The sequence below is a fragment of the Ceratotherium simum genome, chromosome 5 (genome assembly GCF_057802395.1).
Source record: "Ceratotherium simum simum isolate JZ-2026a chromosome 5, ASM5780239v1, whole genome shotgun sequence".
Classification (NCBI taxonomy): domain Eukaryota; kingdom Metazoa; phylum Chordata; class Mammalia; order Perissodactyla; family Rhinocerotidae; genus Ceratotherium; species Ceratotherium simum.
Genome location: NC_141904.1, coordinates 87,819,612 through 87,845,570, shown reverse-complemented (window position 1 = coordinate 87,845,570; position 25,959 = coordinate 87,819,612). Strand labels below are relative to the sequence as shown.

The following is a 25,959-nucleotide window of genomic DNA, read 5'->3' as shown; positions in this document are numbered from 1 at the left end:
CCAGCTTGGGTTCATTCGAGCGTCTGTGGTCAACTGGAGGTTTGGCTGGGTTGGCAAGCTGTGGGCTGGGTGACAGGAGTGACTGGGCCATGGGCCTTTCGGCATCCGCAGGCTGGCCAGGGCTTGTTCACATGGGAGTGGGACTGGCCAAACATCACTTCTACCACATTCTGTTGGTCAAAGCAAGTCACAAGGCCAGCTCAGATTCAAGGAGTCTGGGCAGAGCTACAAAGTCACACTGCAAATGGGCATGGATACGGGCAGGGGTGAAAACTCGGGGTCATTTTTGCATCAGTCTGACACACTCACAGAGGAAACACAAAGGGGAAAGCCCAGATGTCAGCACATAGCCCGTTCCAAGAACCACAGTGTGGTTGGACTGTGGAATTCCTGGGACAAGGAGGCTCCATAGCCAGACTGAAGGGGTCAAACTGTCACCCACGCAGTGGGAGCCATGAAGGGTGCCAGGCAGGGGAGTGATATCTGATTTCACTTCAGAGCATTCTGATGGCCACAGCCTTCTTTCATTCAGACCTCTGGTGATGGGGAGTCCCCTGACCTCTGGTGATGGGGAGTCCCCTGGGGAAAGGCCAACAATGAAAAGACTACATAGAGAAAAACGCAAGCCTGTTGTAAACCCATCCCCTCCAAATCCTATGTCCTCCTCGGAGGTAACCACTGCTATTGCCTTGGTATGAATCCTTTCAGACCTTCTTCTGTGCCCTCATTTATACACACACACACACACGCACACACGATTTCTGTCTTCTCAGAAGTGGGGAGCATATTCCGCAGAAACGTTCTGGTTCATTCATTTTCACTGCTGTGTACTATTCTACCATGTGAATAGACCACAGTTTTCTTGGTCCACTCTCCTCCCAATGGCATTTAGGTTGTTTTGAATTTTTGCTAGGAGTGCAATGGGTGCCCTTGTATATCAGTGTAAGAGTTTCTCTCAGATTTATCCCTAAAGTAACAAGGGTGGGATGTGGCGTGAGTCCACCGTCGGCCATCTGAGACATTGCTGAATTCCTTAATAAAGTGACTGCTGACTTCCCTCCCAGCAGCTGTGCATTTCTGCAGACCCTGGATGCTCAGCATCGATAGACATTTAAATATTTGTCATTCTGGGTGTGAACTACACCCTCATCCATGTTTTAAGCCACCTCGTCATTTTAAATGGCTGCAGAGTGTTCTACACTAGGGAGTAATGTAGCCAAACCCCAAGTGATTCACTTGGAAGTTAATTCTACCTTTGCTTCTTTTCCAAATAATACGGCAATTACTTCTTTTCCAGCTAATGCCCTTCCAGGACCGAGAGTGGAGTTGCTGGGCTCAAGGGAATATCTTTCCAAAGGAGGCTGTTCCCCTGTTTACACCCCTGGCAGAGGCGGTGAGGGCCTCTGCATCCAGCTGCCTGCATCGTTGCCAACATTTTGTCTTCAATTTTTGTCATTTTGATGGGAAAATAGTATCTTATTGTTTCAATTTGCATTTCCCTGAACGCCAAGAAGGTAGAGAATATTTTCCTGTGTTTACCGGCCTTTCTGTTGAAATGCCTGGTCATATTTTTTGCCCATTTTCCCAAAGCACATTGTCCTTATCTATGGAGACTCTTGCTAAGCAATTTTATTTTAAAATTGCTCTTTCGTCACTTAAAGATTTCTTTCTTAAAAAGCAAAACAAAAAGAGGGCCACAGGTTGACTGGGGGGTGTCTGCTCCACGCAAGCCCCACTGGCCAGCCTCCAACTGCTACTCCTTGAGGAAACGAGGCCAGCAGCGGCCTGGGAACAGGAGGCTGCTGGGGCAGTGGGATGGGAGAGCCTCCACACGCCAGGTGTGCCCAATTCCCCACCAGCATCTCCAGCCCCCGGTGAGCAGAGGGTGCAGGAGGGATCATGCATCTCAGCTCCCATCATTTTCCCACAGCTGCTGAGACCTGGAGAAGTCAAGCGACTCATCCAAGGTCACACGGGAAGGGTGGCTGAGTTTGGGTGCCCATCCCAGCCCTCCTGCCCCAATCACCAGCTCAGAGCCTCCCAGCCCAATCAGGGGCTAATTGGAGTGGTGGGGCCGGGCCGCTGGTATACAAGACGAGCGGGCAGGCCTGGCAGCCTCACGCCTGGGGGAGGGGCTGGTCGGCTGCATCTGCCTGTGCAATGGCTCCCGGGAGCATTGCCTCCAGTGACTCCTCGACCTCCTCGTCCTCCACGACCTCCATGGCGGGGTTGCCTGGGTCGTCTGGGACTGAAAAGCCAGGTGAGCCAGGGCAGCAGCTCCTCCCTCACCCCTGTGAGCCCCTTCCTCCTCCCACCCTCCTCCTCTCCCACCCGGCAGCTCGGCTCCAGCACCCACCCTGGAGGTGGTTGAGTTTGACTGCCCGTTTGGCAGAGGAGCTGATGCCAGAGGCAGCAGGGCCAGGCAGGGCCTGGGGCACTGAGGCCAGGCCAGCTCAGGGGAAGAGGGCAGAGCAGGGCCTCTCCAGCTGGAGCCCATTTCCGGTCGGGGAGGGCTGGCAGCTGCAGCTGCAGCTGCGGGGCAGCTACTTGGAGGGACTGCAGCGTTTGATGCAGGGCTGGGCTTTGGATTGAGGGCTGCATCCCGACTTTCAATCAACAAACACTGCCTCCGGGTTTCTCTGGATATAAGGTCCACTGAGGCAAACAGAGCCAGTTCATTCCCTCCAGGAGCTCCCAGTCTGAAGGGCAAGCATGCCTCATTAACAGATGCCACTTGATAGTGTGGCACATGCTTTAATGGTGGGAACCCAGAGGGCTATAGGAGCTTAGAGGACTAGCCTAACCCACTCTGAGAGGTCAGGGAAGGATTCCTGGAGGAGGTGACCCCTGAAGGAGGGATAAGCCTCACCCAGGGGAAAGAGGGTGGGGCAGGGGAAGTGTTCTGAGTATTTGCAAAGGCTCCTTTGGAGGCGTAGGGGGGTTCCAGGTGCCTCGGGAGCACAGGGCAGAGTTGCTCACTCTGGCTTGGAAAGTCAGGGCAGGTGGCCAGATCCCGTGCTGTTTGGGCCTTGAAAGATGAGCACCTGGGTAACCATGGAGGAGAAAGGCCACCCAGGCAGAGGGAATAGCATAGGCAAAGGCCCAGAGGAGACAGTGTTGTTGGAGCATGTGGGGAGCTTCAAGTCTTCCTCTGACTAGGAACAGAACTGGGGAGAACAGTGATGTGAGGCAGGCAGGGCCAGACTGGGCCTCCAGAGCCAGGGGGGTCAGGTGCATCGGCCCTCATGCTGAAGGCAGTGGGGCGGTGAGGGATGGGAGATGCTGAGGAGAATGGATTGGAAGGGGAGAGAGGTAGCAGGGAGGAGGCTGGGCCCTGGAGAGGAGAGGAGATGCCAGAAGGCAGGGAGGGAAGCCTGGGGGAAGGGGCAGAGTGGGTGTGCTGGGGAGGGGAAGGGAGGGGAGGTCCAGGACGGCCCCTGGTTCTTGCTTGGGTGTCTGGTAGCTATGGGGGAGGTGCCATTACTGGGAGAGGTGGAGGGCAGGTTTGGGGGAGGTGTGAGTTCTGTTCCGGACATACCGGTATACGGCAGACATTGAATAACTGCCTAATGAGGAGCTGAATCCAGCTAGAGGGACTGGGGAGGGAGGAGACTTGGGGGGGGTCTCCCTGAGACAGGGCGTGGTCTCGGGGAGGCAGAGGAGGGGCTTTCACCCCAGGCCAGGCCCAAGGGCCCTCCAGAAACACTCTAATGCTGCAGCTGGGAGGGCTCGGACCTCCTTAGAGGACCCCATCCCCACTGTACAGATGAGAAGACTGAGGCCCAGAGAGGAAAGCAAAACTCCCGAGATCTTGGGGGTGACTGACCCGGGACTCTACCAATTCACAACCTTTTGGCCCCAAAATGAATATTTCCAGACACTGGGCTCTTCCTGGCCAGGCGGCAGTACGGGTTAAATTGGATTAGGTCTCTTGACAATTTTTGCTCGAGATCTAGGGTTTTGGAATGGATTCTTTTTTCTGCTTTAAAATGTGTTGGATTTTTTTTTTTTTAGGTGAGGAAGATTAGCCCTGAGCTAAGATCTGTTGCCACTCCTCCTCTTTTTGCTGAGGAAGATTGGCCCTGGACTAACATCCGTGCCCATCTTCCTCTACTTTGTATATGGGACGCCACCACAGCATGGCTTCATAAGCGGTGTGTAGGTCCGCGCCCCGGATCCGAGCCTGTGAACCCTGGGCCACCAAAGTGCAGCATGGAAGCTTAACCACTATGCTGCCGGGCTGGCCCCTAAAATGTGTTTTTTAAAAAGTATTTTAGCCAATTGATTTCTTTTTTGAGTCTTTAATTTTTGCAAATTGATCAGAAATCAACATTTTTAGTCACATTTAAATCAGGTTTCATGTTTAAACCACTTTTATGGACCTTATGGTGACTGACGACGTCTCCTACTTTCTCCCTCCCCACCCCTTGATCCTATTTCTCTTCCAACTTTTTTTATAACACCTTATTGAGATATAATCCACATGCCACTCAATTCACCCATTTAAAGTGTACAATGGCTTTTAATATATTCACAGTTGTGTATCCATCTCCACAGTCAATTTTGGATTATTTATATCATCTCAAAAAAAGAAATCCTGCACCCATTAGCAGTCACTCTCCATCCCTACCCACCCCCCAGACCCTGGCAACCACTAATCTACTTTCTGTCTTCTATCATTTGCCCACTCAGGACATTTCATGTAGATTAAATCACACAATGTGTGACTTTTTGCGACTGGCTTCTTTCACTCAGCATAATGGTTTCAAGAAAGCACCTCAGGGGCCAGCCTGGTGGTGCAGGCGGTTAAGTGCACGCGCTCTGCTGCGGCGGCCCGGGGTTTGCCGGTTCAGATCCTGGGTGCGCACCGACGCACCACTTGTCAGGCCATGCTGTGGCGGCCTCCCATATAAAGTGGAGGAAGACGGGCACAGATGTTAGTCCATGGCCAGTCTTCCTTAGCAAAAAGAGGCGGATTGGCAGATGTTAGCACAGAGCTGATCTTCCTCACAAAAAAAAACACAACTAACAAGAAAGTACCTCATTCCTTTTGGCTGAATGATATTCCATTTTCTGGCTATACCACGTTTTGTTTAGCTATTCATTATTTTGTGGACTTTTGGGTTGTTTCTACTTTTTGGCTATTATGAATAATGCTGCTATGAATATTTGTGAACAAATGTTTTTGTGGACATATGTTTTCATTTCTCCTGGGTATAGACCTAGGAGTGGAATTCTTTTGTAACTTTATTATGACAATTTTCAAACGGATACAAAAGTAGCCTGAGTGGTACAATGAGCCCTAAGCCACACCACCCCTGCCCTGCACACCCATCATCCAACTTCAACAGTTATCAGCTCGCGGCTACTCTTGTTTCATCTACTGGGTTATTTTGAAGCAAATGCTGGACTTATCATTTCATCTGTAAATCGTCCAGTATTTATCTTTAAAAGAACCTCGCACAAAATAATTGCAATACCATTAGCACACCTGAAACAATTGATATCGTCCTTAATATCATCAAATACTTCCAATGCTCACATTTATCTAGTTGACTTATTTTTCCAGTTGGATCATTTCACTGGTGTTCTGAGTTGGAGCAAGGCCCCCACGTTGCATTTGGTCGAAAGGTCTCTTCAGTGTCTTGTGCCTCTGGGGGCCCCTCCCACTTCTTTTCCTCCTCGGGCTCTTGTAGGAGAAGCCGTGCTGTGCCCCGCAGAGCTCCTCACAGTCTGGAGCCGGCTGATTCATCCCCGTGGCCCCCTTACAGAGCCCCTGGATTTCCTGCAAACTGGTAGTTAGATGTAGACAACTGCCCTGATTTGGGTCTGTTTTTAGAAGGACGATGTAGTTCTTTCAGTGAGTCTTGATGGTGTGCCCGGTGTGCGCCCAGCCCCCCGCCAAGGGCCTGCCCTGCCCTCGGGCTGCTCAGAGGCGCCGACTGGGGGCGCACTGGATCCCCCGGGCCCCTCGCCCACCCCGCGGGCCCGGCTGGCGCCTGGGCGTGCTCCGCCGGGCACGTTTGGTGATCGGGCCTGCGGGCGGCCTGGGCTCTGGCTGACGTCCTGCTGTCCGTCCGCAGGCACGAGCCGAGGCGGCGTCCCAGCGCCGCGCCGCCACCCTCCCGTGCTGCGCATGGTGCTGGAGGCGCTGCAGGCGGGGGAGCGGCGCCGGGGCACCTCGGTGGCGGCCATCAAGGTGTACATCCTGCAGAAGTACCCCACGGTGGACCTCATCCGGCTCAAGTACCTGCTGAAGCAGGCCCTGGCCACGGGCATGCGCCGCGGCCTCCTTGTCAGGCCCCTCAACTCCAAGGCCAAGGGGGCGACCGGCAGCTTCAAAGTGAGCCTGCTTTGGGGGGGCGGGGGGCGGTGGTAACACTAGGCCCCAGGGTTTGAACTTCAGTTCCAGCTCTCTTCCTCTGGGTGCTGTTTCCCTGCCGGAAGGCCTTTCTCCTGCTGTTTTTCTTCTTGTTCTTCCTGCCTCTTCCGGGAAACACGCTGTCCTCCAGGAAGGCTGATGTGTGTGCCCTGTCTGAGCGCCCCCACGGCCCTGGGCACCCTGCTGTGTCCCCCTTCATCCCCATTGGGTGTGTTCAGTGACCAGGGACCATCTCAGCTGTGTTCACTTCTGGGTCCTTGGCATTCAGAGCCCCTTCCTGGAATTCCTCACCGCGGACCAGGCAGACCCAACCTTGGGCTCTAGAAGGTCAGAGTTGGAGTTTGCTCCCCACGCTCTCTGGCTCCAAACCTGGGATCTCCAAACCAGGGCTGGCACTTCCCTGAGCCACCACGCTCTCAGAGGGGACCTGTGCAGGGTCACCCAGAGCTGAGGGCAGATTTGGCACAAAATCAAACCCCAGCATCGTGACTACCAGCTGCCACCTGGGAAATCGCAGGAACCCAGACATGGCATCTGTCTGGTCATTTCTGTACCCCAGCACACAGCAGTTGCTCTGACAGTCGCCATGGAGCACTGTGGAACAATCTCAACCTACCACGTTCCAGTTCTTGTGGTAACCAGGTGGCTGAACACGGGAAGTCCTCGTAGAACTGGGTGTGGGTCAGAGCTTGGACACAAGCCATGGCAAGGCCAGGTGCATAGGGTGGGGCAAAAGAGAGCAAGAGGGGATGCTGGGGGCACGCATGGCTGGGCGAGGCTGCAGGGCCTGGGAGCCAGTCAGGAAAGTGGGCTGAGGGGATGGCAGGCAGGGAAGGGGGCCTGGGGTATCATGGAGTTAGGAGTGCTGGGAGTGGAGGTTGTTTCTGGTCTTGGTGGGTAATGGGGAGCCATGAGGGCTTGGGAGCAGGTAGAGCAATGTCATCAGAGCTGGACTCAGGAAGAGCAGGAAGCACCTGTTTGCCAGGGCCCCTCACATCCCCCTGCCACTTACACCCTCCCTGATGGCCCTGCTGTAAAGATGGGGAGACTGAGGCCAGTGGGGAAGAGAATACTTGGCCAAGTCGCATAGCTGGGGAGGGCTGGAGGAAGTGGTGAACTCTGAGCTGTCTAAGCTCGAGGTCCACGTTCCGCTGGCATAAGGGGAGAGGAGGGTGTGGAGAAGCAGAGGTGTGAGATGGGGCAGGGCCTTGGACGGACAGGCAGGGGCAGTCAGCGACATTTCATGGGAAGGCTTGGGGTGGGGTCAAAGGACATTCATAGATCAGCATCTCAGAGGACTGGGGTCGGGGCTGTCAGTGCAGGGCTATGGCGTCGGGCATTTAGGAGGTGTCGGGGGTCCTGCCCCATGCCCCTGACCACATTCTTTGCCCCCTCTTTTAGAATGGGGCCTTCTCTGAGCCATGCATAGGGTGTAGGGACGTGAGACACCCGGAGCTTCTGCTCCCAATCACGTCCCTTTCTCTCCTTTGCCAGTTGGTCCCCAAGCACAAAAGGAAAATCCAACCCAGGAAGACATCCGCCATGACGGCCCGCAGGAGACCCGGTGAGGCTGAGGTGAAGGGCCCCAAGAAACCAAGCGAGGCAAAGAAGGACCCTCCCAATGCAGGCGAGATGAAAAAGCGACCCAGGAGGGCAGGGGACGTGAGGACGGCTCCCTCCAAACCAGGTGCAGCTGAAGAGAAGGCCCCCAAGAAAGGCAGCCAGACCCAGGACCAAGAGGCAAGACTGGGCGAGGCCAGGAAGGCCCCCAGACAGCCAGACAAGGCCAGGCGGGCCCCTCCCAGTGCCCGGGGGCCTGGCGGGAAGTCAAAGGTCAAAGGCAGAAGCAGCCAAGGTAGGTGTGTGAAAGGGTGAGTCAGGCGTGGGTTCGGGCTTCTGGCCACTGGACTGGACGGGAGGTGGGATGGAGGGCCAGCTCTGGGGAGGGCTTTCGTTATCTAGCGAACGTGCCCTGAGTGCTTGGCTCGACCTGGAGACCTCATGGTAGCAGCTGGGGGTGGGCGCGGGAACCCAGAGAGAGGAGGAGCCTGACTCTTCTCTGAGGAGTCTGGGGAGGCTTCCTGAAGGAGGTGTCCCAGGCAGGAGAACAGCCTGTGCAGAGTCCTGGAGGAGGTGGAGCTTTTGAGGAGGTGCAGACAGCGCTGTGCAGGGTGGGAGGGGAAGTGGCAGGGGCTGTGCAGGGCAGCCTCCCTTATCTGGAGGGCAGTGAGGAGCCGTGGAAGGCCTTGGAACAAGAAACAGCTAGAGTCTGAGGTATTTTTAAAATATATCCCGCTGCCGTGTGGAGATGGGCTCAAGACTAGAGGCTGATAAACCTCCTGATGGCCTTCGGTGTGGGCGGGCACGGAGCAGGGGGCCACCCTGGTGCTTTGCTCGGAGTGAGGGATGGCCATCCACAGTCCAGTTGATCCTCCCACCACCCCGTGAGAGAGATGCCGTTATGCCCAGTTTGCGGATGAGGGCACCCAGACTCAGAGCGGCTAAACAACTTGCCCCGGGTCACACAGCCTGTGAGTGTCTGAGTGAGGACTGGGGCCTGGGCAGGACGGGGCTCTGGGGCCCCCGAACCTCCCTGGCCACCAGCAGCTCCTCCTGAGAGGGTCCTTCCCATACGCCCTCCCCACCTGCCCGCAGATGCTGAGGCCCACAGAGAAACAAAAGATGGGAGTCAGAGTTCAAAACCCACGGTCACCAAGGTAGGTGCCTGCATGACTCCTCTGGGCTGGGTCTCCACCCTGAATAGGAAGGAGCTCGGGCGTCCCACACCCAGCCCCTGGAAGAGTCAGCAGGGGAAGGGGTCGTTAATCTTCCTGCAAAGCACAGTTCACTTTCTTCTCCTCTCCGGCCTCCCAGCACACTGAGGACCACCATCCCCATTTTACAGATAAGAGACGGCCGCTTAGAGAGGTGAGGTCACTTGTCCAAAGCCACCCAGAGCCACGCAGGGATTTCAACCCTACGCTCATGGGCGCCCAGCCGTGTGCCCCACCCTGACCAGCTCTGGCTCGCTTTCTCATAGGGCGAGAGAGGTGCTGCTTGCCCAGCCAGAAAGAAGATGGAGAACAAGGTCCCTAAGGAGGCCGCTGCCCATGGGGCCAGGGCGGGGCCGAGAGCTAGGCCCACTGCTCCTCCTAAGGGCAGTGCATCCAAGACCATGCCTGCACCATTGGCTGGGGAGATGGAGGCCCACAAGGACCCGAGAAGGCGTTGTATGCCCACCAAGCCCTCGTCGTCCAAAGCGGCCAGTAAGAAGACAGAGCCAAGAGCTAGGGGTGTGCTGGGGAGAGACAGAGATTCTGCTTGAGCTTTATTCCTCAAAAAACAGCACTATTTATTTCATTGTAACCTGTTTATCAATAAAGACTTGTTTTTTTTGTCTGCAAATTGGTGCAGAAGGAGGCTGAGGTCCAAGGATTTGGTGATCCAGGGCCGGGGCTCCCGCCCTGGGGGAGATACACTGTACAATGTAAAGGGCTGGTGCAGGGATCCAAGGACATGTAGGGGACTGTGGGGGCACAGGCGGGGTGTTTAACCCAGCCTGAGATCTGGGACTGCTTCCTGGAGGAGGCAGCTTTTGGTCTTAAAGGTTGAGCAGGAGTTGCCAGACAGATGCGGGGAAGGGCATTGCAGGCAGAGGGCCCAGCATGTGGGGTGGGACTGGATGGTGTGGTGGAAGGAGGGGGATTTGTAGCTTTGAAATGAAGGTGGGGAGAGGGGTGGCATGAGCCACTGGGCCTTGGGGGATGGGGCAGGAGGGTGGGGAGGGGTAGACTAGGGAAGGTAGACTTTCTCTTGGGGGCAGTGGGGAGCCAATGAGGGTTATAGGCAGGGGAGAGACTGATGTGTGTGTTTAGAAAGAGCCCTCTGGCTGCAAAGAGGAGGATTTGAGGAGCTGAGAGGAGTCAGAGACCATTTAACAACTGGTTACTGAGCATGACTGTGGGCCCTGCTCTAATGAACAAAAGGAGGAGAAAGTGCAAAGGCCCTGAGGCAGAAACATGCTTGACAGACTCAAGGAGCTGCAGGGAGGCCCCTGTGGCTAAAGCTCAGTGAAGGAGGATAGTAATAAGAGATGAGGTCTGGGTGCTTTAAGAATGTCTGTGACACTCTTCCCGTGGAGAGGTGGCCCTGTCCCTTGAATCTGGGCTCTGGGATTGCTTGACCAATAGAATACAGTGGAAATGACATTATGACAGTTCCTGGGCCCAGGCCTTAAGAGACGGGCAGCTTCTACTTCCTGCGTGGGGTTTTTTTTTTGATACTTGCTCTGAGAACTCAGCCCCCGTGCTGTGGGGAAGCCCAAGCAGCCGGTGGAGAGGAGCCAAGGCACCCCAGTTTCCACGCCCGGCTGGGCTCGCTGAGCAGCCAGCACCACTTTTCCAGCCGGAGGAGCGCACCGTCTTGGAATTGGGTCTCATAGCGCCGGTTGAGCTGCCCTGGCTGACACCACTTGGAATAGGGACACGCCTGCCCTGCCAAGCCCTGCCCGAGTGCAGGTGCGTGAGCAACATAAAGGGTGGCTGTTTGAAGCCGCTGAGTATTGGAGCGGCTTGTCCGCAGCAGCAGATGACCTTAGCAAGGGCTGCAGGGTAGGCAGGGCTAGACCCTGAAGGGCCTTGTAAGCCAGGGTAAGAACTTTGGGTTTTAATGGTGATGAGGAGCCATTAGGGGACAGCGAGCAGCAGGGGGGCTGCAGGGGGACGTGGACAGCAGCAGGCGGCCGGCAAGGAGGCCCCTGCAGTCCAGGTGAGGGGAGGCCATGGGGGGAGGGGCTAGAAGGGGGGAGTTCTGAGTGGATGTTGAAGCAGGGTGGATGGGGTGTGTGGAGGGACTGGCTGTAGAACGGGGCGGTGCTGAGTCCACAGTTTGGGGTCTGCACAGCTAGGTGACTACTCAGCGACCATTTCCTGGGGTGAGGACTCAGCTCAGTCAGGAGGATGCCGAGGGACGGTTCAGCTGGGCGGTGACCAGGGAGGGGGCAGAGAAGAAGGGATCAATTTGAAGGGAGTCGGGGGTAAGCTGGACGGGAGTTGGGAAGGGGGCAGACGGGGCATAAAGGGAAACTGAGGCAGGCCAGCATGGGGCATCAGACTGTTCCCTTCCTGCCCCTGCTCCCTCACCCCCTCCTTCTCCTCCCCCAATCCCACATGAGGCTTTGTGTGGCGGTGCTGACAGCTTCCCTGGGGTATCTGTAATGTGGCTGCCAGCAGGCCCCGAGGGGCACTGTGCGCAGATGGCAGGGGGCTGGGCTGGTGCTTCCTGCAGAGGGATCTGGTTCTGCCTTCACTCTTCTCACGGCTTGGCTGGGGGCTGTGGGAGGCACCCCGGGGGTGCGGAGAGGGGGCACCACTGGGCATCTCCTGTCCGTGAGCTTGGGGGAGGCCAGTCCCCTTGACCTGGCAGAGGCCAAATAGCACCCAGGAGACTCTTGCCAGTCTCCGCTCCTGCTCAAGAACACTACGCCCAAGCTCCCCGCCCCACGCTGCCCCTCAGACAGAGCAAAGGGACACCCGTAGTTGCAAGTCTTTAGGGCCCCAGACAAGGACTGTGGGCGGTTCGTGGAAGTTGGCCCCCTTCTGCGCCGAGAAATGACCTCAGAAACTAGAGCTTTCCTCCATTTGCAAATGCGTTCCTAGCTTCAAGAAGGAAGTGCATGTTAATCAGGCATTAAAACAGGCTGTGGAATATTTAATGACATAGAAAGATGTTACTGACATATTGTTGCATGGGGGAAAAGGCAGGTGACAAAATGGTGTGTACAGCCCAATCCCAATTTCACTCCTCAGCCCCCAGCCCAGGTGGGCACATGGTCTGAGACAACGTTCTCTGAGACTCACCAGGGCGGGTGAGGGTGGCTTTTATTTCCTTCATGCTTTTTGTCCTTCCTGACATTTCTGCAGGAAACATGTATTCATTCTAGAATCACACCAAAGAAGAAAAAATCCCTATCAAATGTGTCAATAACTTAAATTAGAAAATCTGCTGCTTAATAAAAAGGAATCAGTGCTCAGAATAGAAAATTTGAAAAGACAAAGACTCTCTCTCCACCCAGAAGCCACTATAGGAAAAGGCTATTTTTAAAGCTTAAACTGTTTACTTTTCTCTTCTCACTTTTCTGTTCTCATTAATTCTAGAACTGGTATTTGTGGGATTTCGTTTAAATCGTATGAATTTTTTTGTCCTAGTTCTTGCTTTTGACAAATGTATGTGTAATGATTTTTCCTTCATAAAGGGAAAAGAACTAACTTGAGTTGCTTCTATTTTGGAAATGGTTCTCTAGTAACCTTTTCCGGGGGGTTGGGGAGGAACCTCACCCCCCAGCCCAGGCCCAGAGCCAGCTGGGTAGGCTGGGGGTCTCTGTGGTATTTGCTGGCCCAGGTCAGGGTAACCGTCCTCATGGGCTGTGATGGGGAACAGCCTGTCCTACTGGGAACAGTCCAGGGTTACGTCGGCCTTGGGGAAACTGTCTGTTTCCTCATCTGAAAAAATGGGGTTAATGATACACATTTTTCAAGGTTGATGGGAAATTCAGGGCGAGTGTGTAAATGACCACTCTCTTTACAGGGTGGTCACCTTGGACCTCCCCAAACATTTTAGGGGCTGCTGTGACACTCTGGCCTGGAGGAAGCACAGAATAGAGGAATGAGGGGCCCGTGCGACCTGCTTTGTGTCCCCACTTTGCTGCTCCTTGGCTGTGTGACGTGGGGAAATTCCTCAACCATGCTGAGAGTCAGTTTCTACATCTGTGAAATGGGGACAAGATCACATTCCTCACAAGCTTGTTATCAAGGTGAGCAGGTAAGGAGCACGGCCGCCCAGGGGTAGGTGGCACACAGCAGCTACATCTTCCTGGAGGTCCCACAGGTGCCCTCAGAGCCCAGGGACTGTCAGCTGCGGGCCAGGCCCACGGCAAGCCAGCCGCCCGCATTATCCCACCGAACCCTCCCATCGCGCTCGCCTTCTCAGAAGCTGCGTCAGACGTCTGCCTGAAGCTCAAGAGGAAGGCGGCCAAGGCAGGTGCTGGGCCAGGCTCCCGCTCTCCTTTCTGCTGCGAGCACAGCTTCCCCTCCTTGGCCATCTCAGGACAAAGGCTGCAGCCCACAGCAGGTTTTCCCATCAGGCTTTTATTATAAAGAAGGTTCCAGAGCGTCCCTGCCACCCCCTCCCGCCCAGCCCCTGTGGGCTCTGAGCCAGTCCCTGCGCTGGCTGGGTCTGCTGCAGGGGGGCCAGGTCTGCCACAGAGGGTTGCTTCCGACGGGAACAGATGGGCGATCTTCTCAGGGCATAGAGGGGGTCTCCACCAGGTCTGCCCGTCCTCTGGCACAGTCATTTCCAGTGTTGCATTGGGAGCCCCTCGGTTCCCCTCCCCAGGTCCTCTGCACAAGTGGCAGCTATTCACAGTTGGCGCGTGATAAGTTTTTTAATATATAAAAGCTTTTTTTTAAAAAAAACAACAAAAAATGGTGCTATCTTTAGAAACACTTCCAGCAATATCAAGTAGCCCAGCTACAGCCTTGGTACAACTTAGCCTCTGTCCCCCGCGTCGAGACCAGGATCGCCCAGCACCTGTCCCCTCACCCTCCATCTTCCCTGGCTCATGGGAAAGCTCGAGGGCAGTGGGCGCTGCCCATGCCACCAGCAGCCCCTCGAGCAACAAAAATCTGACACTGCTTGAAATGGTGTGTGGCCAGGGTCCTGTCTGGGTGGGGAGGGGACAGAGACAAGGTTTTGGTGGTTGAAGCAGAAACCAGCCGAGGGCTGGTTCAAGGAGGCCTCCCCTCCGCCAGGTTGGATGAGGTAGTGTTTCCGGCTGCGGCCTCTGGGCCAGGCGACCTCTTCTCCCCGTTTGTCCGTCAGCGGTGGGACACGTAGGGCGGGTTCTCAGCAGCTGGCTGTGGCAGAGAGAGTGGGGCTCCGTCCAGGCTGTGTGGGGTGGACGGTGGGAGCCTTACCAGGGATGGCTGCAGCACCCAGGTCCCCATCCCAGAGACAGGGTCGAGGGCAGTAGGAGGGACAAAGGTGCCCAAGGGGCCCGGGCTGGGGGCTCCTCTGCCTGGCTCAGAGAGGCCCCTCGTTCCCCGCTCCCTGCAGCCGACTCTGCTCAGTCATGTCCCAGCGGAGTCAGAGGCACTGAGAACAAAATGAAGCGGAGGGCTGGGCGCCTCGCCCCTCCCCAGCACCGGCTCCCGCGGTCAGGCCTCGCTGTAGCACTCATAGATGTTGTCCTCCATCAGAGCCACCACCTGCTCAAACTTGTGCTGCAGCTGGGTCCTCCGGGCCGTGGGGTTCGCTTCCAGGGCAGTCATGATCTGAGGGGGAAGCAGGGGCAGCTGGGCCACAGCCTGGGGCCCTGGACCCCAGGGGTCCCTCTGCAGATCCTGGGGGAGGACACACCACCTGGATTTCCACACTGGGCGACGCGCCCCTAATGCACAAATGTCCTGGGATGTGAATTTGTGAGCAGGAACCTCTCCCTGGGTTTTCCTGAGCACAGAGGCAGTGGGTAGGGCTGAAATGGCGGTGCTGTGGCCCTGAGGGAGGGTGCCTCACACCAGGGGTACCCACCTGCGGGCGGTACCTCTTGGCGTATTTATAAATCTCTGCCATGGCCACAGTGGTGTTGAACTCGTTCTGGTATTTCTACGAGGAGAGAGAAGGCGAGAGCTGGGAGGGTGGTTAACCCAACCGTCAAAACCGAGCCCAGCCCTGGCCCAGCCCTGGCTCAGCCCTGCTGCCCCTACAGGACCCCTCAGCCCCTCACAGCCCCCACAGCCCCCACAGCCGCACCCGCGACTCCTCGGCCAGGTGCGCATTCATCTCCTGCTCGCTGAGCGGCGTCATGTCGTGGATCTGCTTGTAGTAGTGCTGCACAATTTTCCGGTACTCTGGAATCTCCTTGGCGTAGAGGAGCTTGTTGGTTGGCGAATCCTGGGAGAGCGGAGTGAGGGAATAAGACGGTGGGTGGACACTGGACAGATCCGTCTTTTTCTGGACAAGCCTTCGTTCCTCCCGCCACATGAATGGCCCCATCCCTGAGGTCCCCACTCTGCCGGCTTTGAACCAGGGTCTCCTCAACCCCGTCCCTCTGCTGCCCTTTTACATCAAACCCTTGCCCTATTTGTGGGGGACTGTCAGGGTGAGGACCTGAAGGGGGGGCCTACTTCTTTCTTCTGGGAGGAAAAGTGCATGGGCCTTGTGCCAGCTCTTTGTCGCACGCAGGCTGTTCTGTTTATATCCTTGCTTAGGGTTATGGGTCTTGGTGGCTAAGATTTCTGGAAGCCTGATTGCTGGCTCAGTGGAATATTTCCCACCACATGTTTCCAACGCCCGAAAGCAAAATGTGCCAAGTCCGTTCCCCGTCCTTCATCTTTCGCAGGCATCCTGCCTTCTGAGATAGCACGTGATGGCGTTTTCTATCTCCCACGGCCCATCTCTGAAAGTCACTGACTAAATGCAGGGCAAGCCCCCGCCATCCTGCAGACCACTGCACTAGTGCCCACAGCAACCAGCACTCTTCCCTGCCTCCCTGCCCTTGCCCCTGCCGTTCCCTCTCTTCTCCACCCTCTAGAGCTGGCTGGATCCTCTCCCCGCAGACAGACACCTCGGGGATCTCCTTCCTGCGCGTGTCTCAGAGGCCTTGGTCACCTGCTCCCCTTTGCCCACCCCTTCCCTCCATGCTCGTCTGACGGCTCTTGATCATCAGGGCTGCTGCTTGGAGCCTGGCAGGTTCTCAGATGACGCTGTGTCTGACTGAGCAGGTTTTCCACATTCACACTGGCTTCCTTGGGCCTGGCTCTACAGCCTAATGTTGGGAATGGCGCCGGGCACCCCTGAGGTGGGTGCGGCTGGTCTGTAGCGATGCAGTTGCTCCCTGTAGGTGCCAATTTCTGGGACTGACTGAATGTCCCCGTTGATCCCACGTCCCCCGGCCCAGCTCCTTCGGCTTCCCTCCTGAAAGATCTCAGTCCCCCATCAGCACCCTCCTCCCGCCCTGTCACGGGGCAGCGTGCCCCCCAGAGCAGCTGACCTTGCCCAGCTGCAGGTCGGAAATGGAGCAGGCGTCGATGAAGGCCTGCGCGATGACCGAGAGGCAGGCGTCGATGTGGTCTGTCTTGTCGATGTCGAAGACAAACTGGGGGTTTTTCAGGATGTTCACCCAGAACCGGAGAGGAAGGCTGTGGGAGGGGGCAACAGAGGCAGCATGAGCCCACCCCGTGGGTGGGGCATCTGAGAAAGTGGTCACCAGGGGCACTCAGGGGAGGGAGGCAGCCAGGCCCAGAGAACAGGCTAGCACTGCCCCTCAAGGCTGATGGAACCCCGGTTTGCTCATCCACAAATGGGGCTGATGAGCACCCCTGCCGGCTGGGGCACCAGAGGGGCTGGGAGCCAGGTTTCCTACGTGGAGCAGGCCAGGAGGCTGAGGCAGGAGCTGCAGGGCCTGGCTGGGGCGTCGGGGCCTGAGTCCACCCTCAGTGCCCACCCCCACCCCCGCAGAGCCTCCCGGCTCTCACACAGGAGCCTCAAGCCAGGTCCTGGTTCTCATTAGAAGGCCCCCCACCCCACCCTGCCTGGCAGCCCACGGCTCCTCCAGCCATCTCACGGCAGCAGGAAGTCCACCGTTAGCTGGGGCCACCAGGCAGCCAAGAAAGGCTGAGGGAGGGCAGGGCCTGGATTCTTGGCCTTGGCCTCAGGGGGCCAGAGACGGTTGGAACACCCCCACCCCAGGGCCATCCAGTGACTCAGCAGTCCTGGGCATACGGACACCCAGAGCTCAGAGAGGTCCCTGCAACTGCACAGAAACTTCTGGGTCTGTGGCATTTTCTTCTGCGGGTCAGGCTGAGGTTTTCAACAACTTCTTGTTGGGGTCTATGACCCCAAAAAACTAGGATGTGCCTCAAAGGAGGGCTATGGACTAGGTATGGGAGTCAGGTCACGCAGGTGAGCCTGGCTCTGCCATTGCTGGGCTGCATCATCTGTGCAGTGAGCCTCAGTGTTCCCATCCGTAACATGAGGCTGATGGGGACCAGCTGAGAGGGCTGGAGGAGAATGCTGGGAGGGGCAAAACTTATATAATGCTTGCTTCTAGTTAATTCTTACAGTTAAGGTGGATTACTCCCTCGCCTTGGTTTTACAGCTGGGGGAAACTAAAGCACAGAGAGCTTAAGTGACTTACCAAGGTCACACAGCTAGGAAGTGGCAAAACAGGGATTGAACCCAGGCAGGGGGGCTGAGGGACCAGGCTCTGAACCCTGCACTATTGCTGCCCCTGATGATACAGTGAAACTGCACAGCCTGCCCCGCCTGCCCACCACCCATACGCCACTGGCCCACCACCTGTTGGTCTTCCAGATGTGCAGGGTATCAGGGTCCGAAATCCCCCTCTTCTCAGCCTGCTCCTCCAGGAAGTCGAAGAAGTACTTGACAGCCAGTGGGGGCTTATCTTCACGGATGCTCAGGATGGCCTTGAACAGGTCATCGAGAAACTTCTGCAATGTGCCCTACACAGGAGCAGAGTGGCCACTGTCAGTCCAGGACCACGTGCAGAGGGTGAGTGGGCACCTCTGGCAGCTCCGGGGAGCCCGCAGTGCTTGGTCTGGTGAATGGGGAAGCCATGTGGCCTCAGGCCGGTCACCTAACCTTTCTGGGCCTGTTTTTTTGTCTGTGAAATGGGTTAGTAAAATCTACCTCACAGGGATGTTGAAAGGACTGGGGCACAGAGCGGGGAATTGGTGGGGCCAGGGTGGGGGCTCTAGGGTGCCAACTCTACCACCCAAGCCACGTGGCCTTGGGGACATCACTGGCCCCCTGGCTCTCCACTGCCCTCTCTGTTATGTTGGCTGATACAGAAGTTGTCTGTCGGGCACCATTCATGGCTGTGAGCAAAGCCCTCAGCCTCTCCCCCCGGGAGCCCATCTGGCCCCGCAGGGGAAGCCCTCTCGCCCCCGCTCGGGCGTGTGCACACAGCTGACCCACAGCAGCGCCAGCATCCCAGGATGGGGGGTTGAGGCCGGGCCCACCTTGGTGGACAGCAGCCGGGTCAGGTAGATCTCCGGGAGCACCTTCTTGCGGTGGCTTTGCCGGTGGGACTTCTTGGGCTCTGCCAGCTCGTCTGTGGGCAGCACCTAGGAGGCCAGGGCAGTGGTCAGCACTGGTGCCAGGCACCACCCTCGGCCGTCCTGTGTGAGGTCCCGTCATGGACCCACAGGCCCCTGGCTCTACACCCCCAGGAATGAGACTCCCTGCTGATTCCGGACCCCTCGCTGTTCTTCCACTGCCAGTCTTTCCCAGGGCCCAGGAGCACTCTCCCTAGGGGCCCAGGCAGCAGGAAGCCAAGTCCACACCCAGTGAGGGGTGGGCGCCCCCAGGGCCGGAGGCCATGCACTCACCAAATGGAAATACTTCTCTGTGTCCAAGTCTTTCACTGCGAGAGGAAAAACACACACAATAAATAAACATGAGAGGAGAGGAGAGAGAGAGAAATAAAGAGAAATGGAGAGATCCAGAGAGACACGTGGAGAGAATGAGATAGAAAGAGACAGGAAAATGCAAAGAGAGAAAGAAATGAGAGAGATCCAGAGAGACACACAGAGAGAGGCAGAGAGAGAAAGATGGAGGCATTGAGAGAGAGAGAGAAAGACACACACACAAGGTGACAGGAGAGTGACACAGCCCCAGATAGAGACGGGGGAGGGCCGGCTGCCCTCACCGCTCCATCTCCCAGCCCAGAGCTCCTGCCAACCCAGACCTCGAGAGCTGCTGGGAGAGACCCAAAACCCTGCTCCTGACCTCAAGAGGGGATCCTGGGACAGAGGGGAGCCAAGTCCCCAGGCCTGACAGCTGGGCAGCTAGGCCTGGGGTGTCTGAGGGTGTGGACGGGGGACTTGAGGCAGGGACACGGCCCAAAGCCCAGATGGGCACACCAGCCTCCCCCTCTGGCCTGGCAGCTGCCCAGACCTCTTGGAACCACATCCCGCCCTCCTGGGGCCTCTCTCCAGCTGCCCGCAGGAAACCAGCCTGAGGAGGCCTGGCCGTGGGCCCTGCCCAAGCAGTACTGGGGCAGAGGGGCCTGGCCTGCCCCCTGCCCCCACCAAGGAGGCCACAGCCCAGACGGGCCCTGTCTCTTGAAGCTCAGTTTCCCTACTGGGCTGCTCAGAAGGGGCCCAGGCCTGGACTAGACACCCTCCCCACGTCCACCGGCGCTACCTCGGCCCAGTGTGTTGTCCTTCTTGTCTGTGAGGCTCATGGCCAGGGAGGCACCTTCAGGGATCTGACAGGAGGGGAGAGGCTGAGGTCAGAGGTCAGAGGTTAGGGAGGTGGGAGTGGGGGTTGGCTGGGGCTGTGGACCCCACCTTGTAGTGGGCCAGGGTGTTGAGTTTCTTGCGGCCATCCTCCACCACCGAGGTGTCGTCCAGATCCCGGAGGATGTAGCTCTGTGTGCTCGAGGCGAACCACTCTGGGGGCAGGAAGAGGGCGTCAGGGCGGGGGCGGGGAGCGCACCAGAGGGGCAGCACTGGCCTAGGCCACACGGGGAGAGGCTTCTTCCTCTCTCTGTGGAACCTGGGGCAAGCCAGGCCTCCCTCTGAGCCTCTATTTCCCCACCTATAAAATGGGGAGAGGGGAAAGGTCTGGGAAGAGGGTGTGGTGGGCATGATGTGAAGGTGCCAGGTGGTGGCACAGAGCAGGAGCTCTGGAAACGTCCTGATCCTCAGGGTTGTTCCTGTGCTATTGCTGATGAAATAAGAAAAGGTACCACGTGTGGAAGGGGTCACACGCCTTCCATGGCTCTCCACTGTCCTCAGGTGCCAACTCTGCCCTTCCAGGCTCTGGGTCACTGAGTACCTGCCCAGTCTCATCTCACAGCCCATCCTGCCCCTCATGCACCAGCCCCAGCAACCCACCCAGAGTTCCCTGCTCTGAACAGACGGTTGCTGTGTCTGCCTGTTCACCATCTCAGCCCAGTGCTTAGAATGGGGCCCGGCGCAGATCAACCACTCAGGAAAGGCCTGTGATCATAGAATGAATGGCCTCAGCTTCTTGGCCTAACCAGGACTCCTATGTATCCTTCAAAACCCACTCTGATGTCCCCTCTTTGGGGAAGCCTTTCCTGAACACATTTTGCTGTTGCCCGCAGCTTGCTCACACTGCAGTACCTGTCTCCCCACCAGAATAGGAGCTCCTTGCTGGTGGGCATGTCTGTATCCCCAGTGCCACAATTAACGTACATTTGCTGAGTGAAAAGAGTGTTTGACGAAGGGGCCGGTTCCTGGTGAAGCAGCCCAACACCAAGGCATGCCGTCCCCGCCCCCGTACCCACCCTGCCCTGCCTACCGAGGTCGACGTCCTCTGCACGCGGCCACTGGGAGTAGGGCACGTTCTTGCAGAAGGCTTCCAGGATCTTCTCCTTCACCTGCGTCAGTGTGTCCGTGTCCATGGCCCGCACGCTCAGCGAGTCCATGCCGCAGCCCTGGAAGGACACGTTCAGGTTCTGCACGAGAGGGGGAGGGGGTCAGCACGTCCTCACCGTCACGACCCTGGGCCCAGGTGGGGCGACAACCTGCCCGGGGAGGCTGGGTCAAGAGCAGGACCCCTCCCAGCGAGCCCAGGGACAGTCCCGCCTCACTGCCCAGCCGCCCTCGCCCTGCTGCCTGACTCACGCGGGGCTTGGCCTCGATGTTCTCCCGCAGCAGCCACTCCTCGTTGAGCGTGTAGCGGGCCTTGCCTGTGATGGCGTCGATGGAGCCCTTGTTGATCTGCTGCTTGATGGCACACAGGAGTAGGAAGAACGGCTCCCCAACGGTCTCCTGAGGCGGCACAGGGCTGTCAGGGGCTGAGGCCCAGCCTAGCCCCCCGCCGCCTCCCTGCCCACCCTCCATGTTCCAGCCCCCACCTGGAACACCTTCACTACCCCCCTCTACCAACACCTCCATGGCTGCTTGTTTAATATTCTCCTTGTAGATCCTGGAGCCACCCACCCCCCATCTCCATGGACTCTATGGTCGAACATCACCAGCTGTGTGTGGGCACATTCATTTCACCATTCCAGCAACCCTTCCAGGTACAGGGTATACCCCCACTGCTGAGGCTCAGAGAGGGCAAGCAACCTGCCAAGGGTCACCCAGCAGGGAAGTGGCAGAGTTGGACTCAAACCCCAGATCAGCTGACTCCCAAACCTGTGACTGTTTTTTGGTAAGCCTCCCAGGGTGAGTTTAGGTGGAACCAGAACATAGACATGGCCTCAAATAACCCAAATCACAGCCTGGTGAGTGTGGAGAGTCTTGGGCCAGACCAGGGCCTCAAACCCCTCTGCCCTCACCAATCTCTCTGCCCCATAGAGCGCATGTGCCAGAAAGGGACTCGGCTGCCCTCCAGGGCCTTGAGCCGATTTTCATGGTTATTTTACAGCAGGTGATCCAGGTCTTTCATTTAGGGTGCATGTTTAGGTAAAAATAGTGAGTTGATTTAAAGAAAAAATTAAGTAGATAATAGTATTAGGCAGATTTGGCAAAGATTACGGAGGCAGCACGCCAGCTCTCATTCCTGATCCAGTTCTCTGGCTCTGGGGGCAGGGGGAGGGGAGCCACTGATGCCCTGTTTTCCAGAGGGAAAAACAGAGGCTCCGAGGAGGGGAAGGCCTGGCTGAGGCCACACAAAGGGCCAGGGGAGCTGAGTCCAGAGTCCACTGCAGCCCCTATGGTCCCTGTTGCAGCCTGGTCTTCCCTGACGGCCCAACGTGAGGCAGCCAGCGGAGACTAAGACTGGGCACCCCGATGGCCCCTCCCCAGGCCCAGCCTCCTCTGTTCCACCCCCACTCCACCCCTTCTCCCAGGAGGGTCCAGAGGGCTCCCTCAGGATACCTGGCCCTCACAAGCCACAGGACCAGAGGCAGAGGCCTCGTTTGACAGAAGGAAACCAAGGCCCAGAGAGGGCAATGACTTGTCCAGGGTCACACAGCTGGTTTGTGCCAAAGACAGGACTCAAGCCCAGGACACCCGAGGCCCTGGTTCTGGGCTCCAGCCAGGCCTGCGCTTTTCTCACACGGTCCCCAGATGACTCCCTGGCGTCTACCACCATAGGGCAGCAGGGCAGTGGGACAGGACCAGGGGCTGAGCAGCTGTTTGCAGAAAAGCCCTAGTGGGGGTCCTTTTGGCAGAATGCAGAGGCCCCGACTACTGGCCCCACCACCTTTCCAGCCTCATCTCTCGTCAGAAAGACTCTGGACTTCCTTCAGTTCCTTTTGTGAACGTTCCTCCTCCCTGCTTTTGCCCATGCTGTGCCCAAAGCCTGGAACACCCTCCATGTCCAACTCTTCCCCTGCTCGTTCCTGCTAAGCCCTCCGGTCTCAGCTCAGATTCACCTGCTCCAGGAAGCCAGCTTGAACCCTCTGCTGGGTTGGAGGCCTCGGAGTCGAGCTCTGCTGTATGGCATCTATCACTCTATGTTTTCATTTCTGTCTCCAGACCTGTCTCTCTAAGCCTGGGAGAGCCTCAAGGGCCAGGATGGGTCTGATTTATCTCCTGACCCCAGAGCAGTGGCCCAAAGGTGCCCTAGGGACGGTTTGATGACTGACAAAACAATCTTCCGGAACAAAGCTGCTGACACAGTCTCTGTTCTGCCCTGAACTTGCTCTGAGTCCTTGCAGGAAGCCAGGCTTCCTCCGAGCCTCAGTTCCCCCGTCTGTCTATTGGATCCTGTGGGCCTGTCCCTCTCCCCCGCAGCCCCTCTTTCCGCATCTGCACAAAGAGCGTGCTACTCCCTCCTGGCAGAGCTGGATAAAGTGAGGATAAAACAAATCAGATCTCTCGAGGGAAGGCGTGGGAGGCGGTGGTCCCTGCCGCCTTGGTGGCACTGTCACACCCGCCTCACCCGCAGACAGCTATACATGCAGATGGACATCCAGTTGGTGAGCATCTTTTCAACCACGGACTCTGTGCGCCGCAGCATGAGCTTGGGGTTCTTGGCGGCCGAGGCGTCGATGAGGTCCACCAGCAGCTCCTTCATGATGCCCGTGTAGTACTCGAGCTTGCCGTGGAGCGCGATGGTCAGCAGGGAGGCCAGACTGCACCTGTGGGCGGGCATGGGGCCTCAGCACCGGCTGCACCTCGAGGCCTGTGCGGGCGGCGCCTGGCAGACGGCTGAAAGCCGTGGAGAAATGTCCACAGCAACCACTGTGCCCGTGAGCCCACGTCTTGGGCATCCAGGCCCAGGAAGGGGAGGAATGTGGGGGGTCTCAGGACCTCCAGAGCCCCAGGACCCAGAGCCTGATGCTGGGGGATGCCAGCTGCCCAGAGGGCACAGTGATTTGCAAACTGCCCCAGCCTTGGGTCCGGCCCGGATGACCCAGGACCGGCTGTGTGGCCTCCAACAGGCCCCGCCCTCCCTCGCAGCCTGACCTGTCGCGCACTGCGAAGTCCTTCTGTTGCTCCAGCGCGTGGACGAAGACAATGAGGAAGTGCTTGTTGTTGAGCAGCGAGGAGAACAGGCTGATCCCCTCTTCCATGTTGGGCCGGCAGCTCTCAGGGATCTGTGGAAGCAACCAATGGTGGGGTGTCCACAGGGGCCCAGTGCCTCCGCCTGGCCTAGGAGTCAGCACTTACAATGCCCTGAATGGCTCCTTGAATGCCTCCTGGGATGGAGAGCTCACTATCTTTTAATGGCAGATTCCTCCCAATTCCCCATGATTAGGATCAATGGATCAGAGGAGCTGGAAAGTGGGGCCCAGAGAGGGGCGGGGTTGCCCTGAGGCAGCCCAGCGTGTGTGTGGCGGGGTACTCACCTTCCACTCTCCCAGCAGTGGGTGGGTCTCCTGCACCGGGGAGCTGCCCTGGGAGTTGAGGGTCTGGGAGGGCAGCACGTAACTCTCTTCGTAGAGGGAGGAGCACTGCAGAGACAGACCCTCAGCGTGTCAGCAAGCTCCCCTGACTGGCATGCAAGGGTGCTCAAGTGCAAAGGGACATCAAGGAGGGAGAGGCGCAGGCCACACAGGGGGCCTTAGGAGTCCAGAGAAGTGGGGAGGGGTATCCCAGGGGGCTTTCTGGAGGAAGAGGAAGGAGCAGAACTGCATGAGCCAAGATATGGCAATGCAAGAGGCCACAGGCTTAGGAGGAAGCAAAAGCAGCTCGGTGTGGAATAGGGGAAACCGGCAGAAAGGCCAGCAGAGACCACAACATGGGCTTGTTTTGGCTGCTGCTTGGAGAATGGTGTGAACGGGGCAAGAGGGAGGGCACTGGTCACCAGCACAAATGCTCTGGACAGGCCAGGGAAGGTGGGGACAGGGCAGCGACCTCTGCAACAGCACGAGTTGTGGGAGGAATGGAAGGGATGGGGCAGAGTCCAGTGGGCAGGAGGAGTCCAGTGGGCAGGAGGAGTCCAGTGGGCAGGAGGAGGGGACATGCAGACTAAGAGAAGCCTGGCTGGGATGGGGCCCAGAGATGAGAGGGGCTGGCAGGGCACATGGGGCCTGGGAGAGCCTCGGGCACCTCTGCTTGCCCCCTCAGCCAGGGGAGAGGCAGGCCCAGCACCCCAGGAGAGTGAGGCTGGCAGCCGGCTTCTGTATGGACAGTTGAACATCAAGTGAGTAGAGAAGGAAAGTAGGGGGAGAAACTGGGCCCCCTCCCTTGGCAGGCAAGGGCAGGTGGCAGGGCTGCCGCTGGTGGGCAGGAGTGCAAGTTTTGCGCTGCTCAAGGGGCCCATGCGGCACTCACCAAGTTTTCCCATCTGCATTAAAGTGCCCTCTAGGTTGGCATGGCCCAGAGAGAGGTCAAGGGTGCGGGCTGACCTTAGGGAAGAAGGTGCGGGTCACAAAGTGCTTATACTCCAGGAAGGGGATGCCCTGGCTGCGGTTCAGCTCCTTGGTCAGATCTGTCATGTCCGTCTGCAGCTCGGCAAAGCCTGGGGGACAGGCAGGTGGCTGTGAGTGGATCTTGAACCCATTCCCCAGATGAGAAAACCGAGGTCCATGATTCCACGTGGTCCCCACCCACTACCTTTACGAATTTCCTCTCGGATCTGAGATTCCATCTCCTCCATTTGCAGCAGCGTCTTCTGCCAGTAGCGCTCGGCGCGGCGGCTCTTGGTGCAGAAGACGAACAGGGCTGCGGGCAGTGGAGAGGCAGGTTAGGCCTGGAAAGCCCTTTGGAAAGCATTTGTTGGCACATAGCAGTGTGCAGGGCCCGGGCCTGAGGGAGAGGTCTAGCCTGCAGGCCTCAGCTCCACCTCCTCTGGGCAGGGTGTGGGAAGGGGGATGGGCACCCTCAGCCCGCAGTCCCCCCCTCCCCGGGGGCTGAAAACTCCTACAGGGCAAAGGGCTTGGGGAATGGCCAGGAAAATAATGCTTATAAAAAGAAATGTGTGGGTGTGTGTATGTTAAATAGTGGTAAACGGTGGCTTTCCCTAGGTGAGAGAATTATGGGTGATTTCTCTTCTCTTTCTGCTTTTTATCATTTTCAATTCTTTCTACAATGACCAGGTGTAATTTATGAATTATGAAACATTTAAAAGCAGATTACACAGCAGTATTATATTATAATCCTTTTCTGGAATGGGGGAGGGAATATATA

At 57.4% G+C, this 25,959-nt stretch overlaps 2 protein-coding genes across 2 annotated transcripts in view; one reads left to right on the top strand and one right to left on the bottom strand.

Annotated features, from left to right (window-relative positions):
• The first annotated feature begins 5,870 nt into the window (after positions 1-5,870).
• Positions 5,871-9,781, top strand: H1-8 (H1.8 linker histone). The gene is made up of 6 exons (XM_087431693.1): positions 5,871-6,021; positions 6,084-6,343; positions 7,877-8,237; positions 9,038-9,099; positions 9,257-9,310; positions 9,423-9,781. Exons 1-6 carry the CDS (start codon positions 5,871-5,873, stop codon positions 9,705-9,707), a joined length of 1,173 nt encoding a protein of 390 aa, XP_087287819.1. The 3' UTR covers positions 9,708-9,781.
• Positions 9,782-13,523: 3,742 nt separating this feature from the next.
• Positions 13,524-25,959, bottom strand: part of PLXND1 (plexin D1) — a 52,032-nt gene continuing 39,596 nt past the window's right edge. Inside the window, exons 21-36 of the mRNA XM_004442448.3 lie at positions 25,387-25,494; positions 25,179-25,291; positions 24,177-24,281; positions 23,794-23,924; positions 23,267-23,465; positions 21,058-21,204; positions 20,732-20,888; positions 19,753-19,856; positions 19,607-19,670; positions 18,790-18,824; positions 18,421-18,525; positions 17,738-17,901; positions 16,431-16,578; positions 15,191-15,331; positions 14,969-15,043; positions 13,524-14,712 (exon numbers count right to left, since the gene is read on the bottom strand). Of these exons, the coding sequence (XP_004442505.3) occupies positions 14,596-14,712; positions 14,969-15,043; positions 15,191-15,331; positions 16,431-16,578; positions 17,738-17,901; positions 18,421-18,525; positions 18,790-18,824; positions 19,607-19,670; positions 19,753-19,856; positions 20,732-20,888; positions 21,058-21,204; positions 23,267-23,465; positions 23,794-23,924; positions 24,177-24,281; positions 25,179-25,291; positions 25,387-25,494 (1,913 nt within the window). The 3' untranslated portion in view covers positions 13,524-14,595. The remainder of the gene's footprint in view (positions 14,713-14,968; positions 15,044-15,190; positions 15,332-16,430; positions 16,579-17,737; positions 17,902-18,420; positions 18,526-18,789; positions 18,825-19,606; positions 19,671-19,752; positions 19,857-20,731; positions 20,889-21,057; positions 21,205-23,266; positions 23,466-23,793; positions 23,925-24,176; positions 24,282-25,178; positions 25,292-25,386; positions 25,495-25,959) is intronic.

Excerpts from the sequence above, each read along its gene's own strand:
- H1-8 (XM_087431693.1), top strand. The coding sequence starts at position 5,871 with ATGGTGTGCCCGGTGTGCGCCCAGCCCCCCGCCAAGGGCCTGCCCTGC. Across the intron at positions 6,344-7,876 it reads GGGCGACCGGCAGCTTCAAA|TTGGTCCCCAAGCACAAAAG; the intron begins GTGAGCCTGCTT and ends CTCCTTTGCCAG. Across the intron at positions 8,238-9,037 it reads CAAAGGCAGAAGCAGCCAAG|ATGCTGAGGCCCACAGAGAA; the intron begins GTAGGTGTGTGA and ends ACCTGCCCGCAG.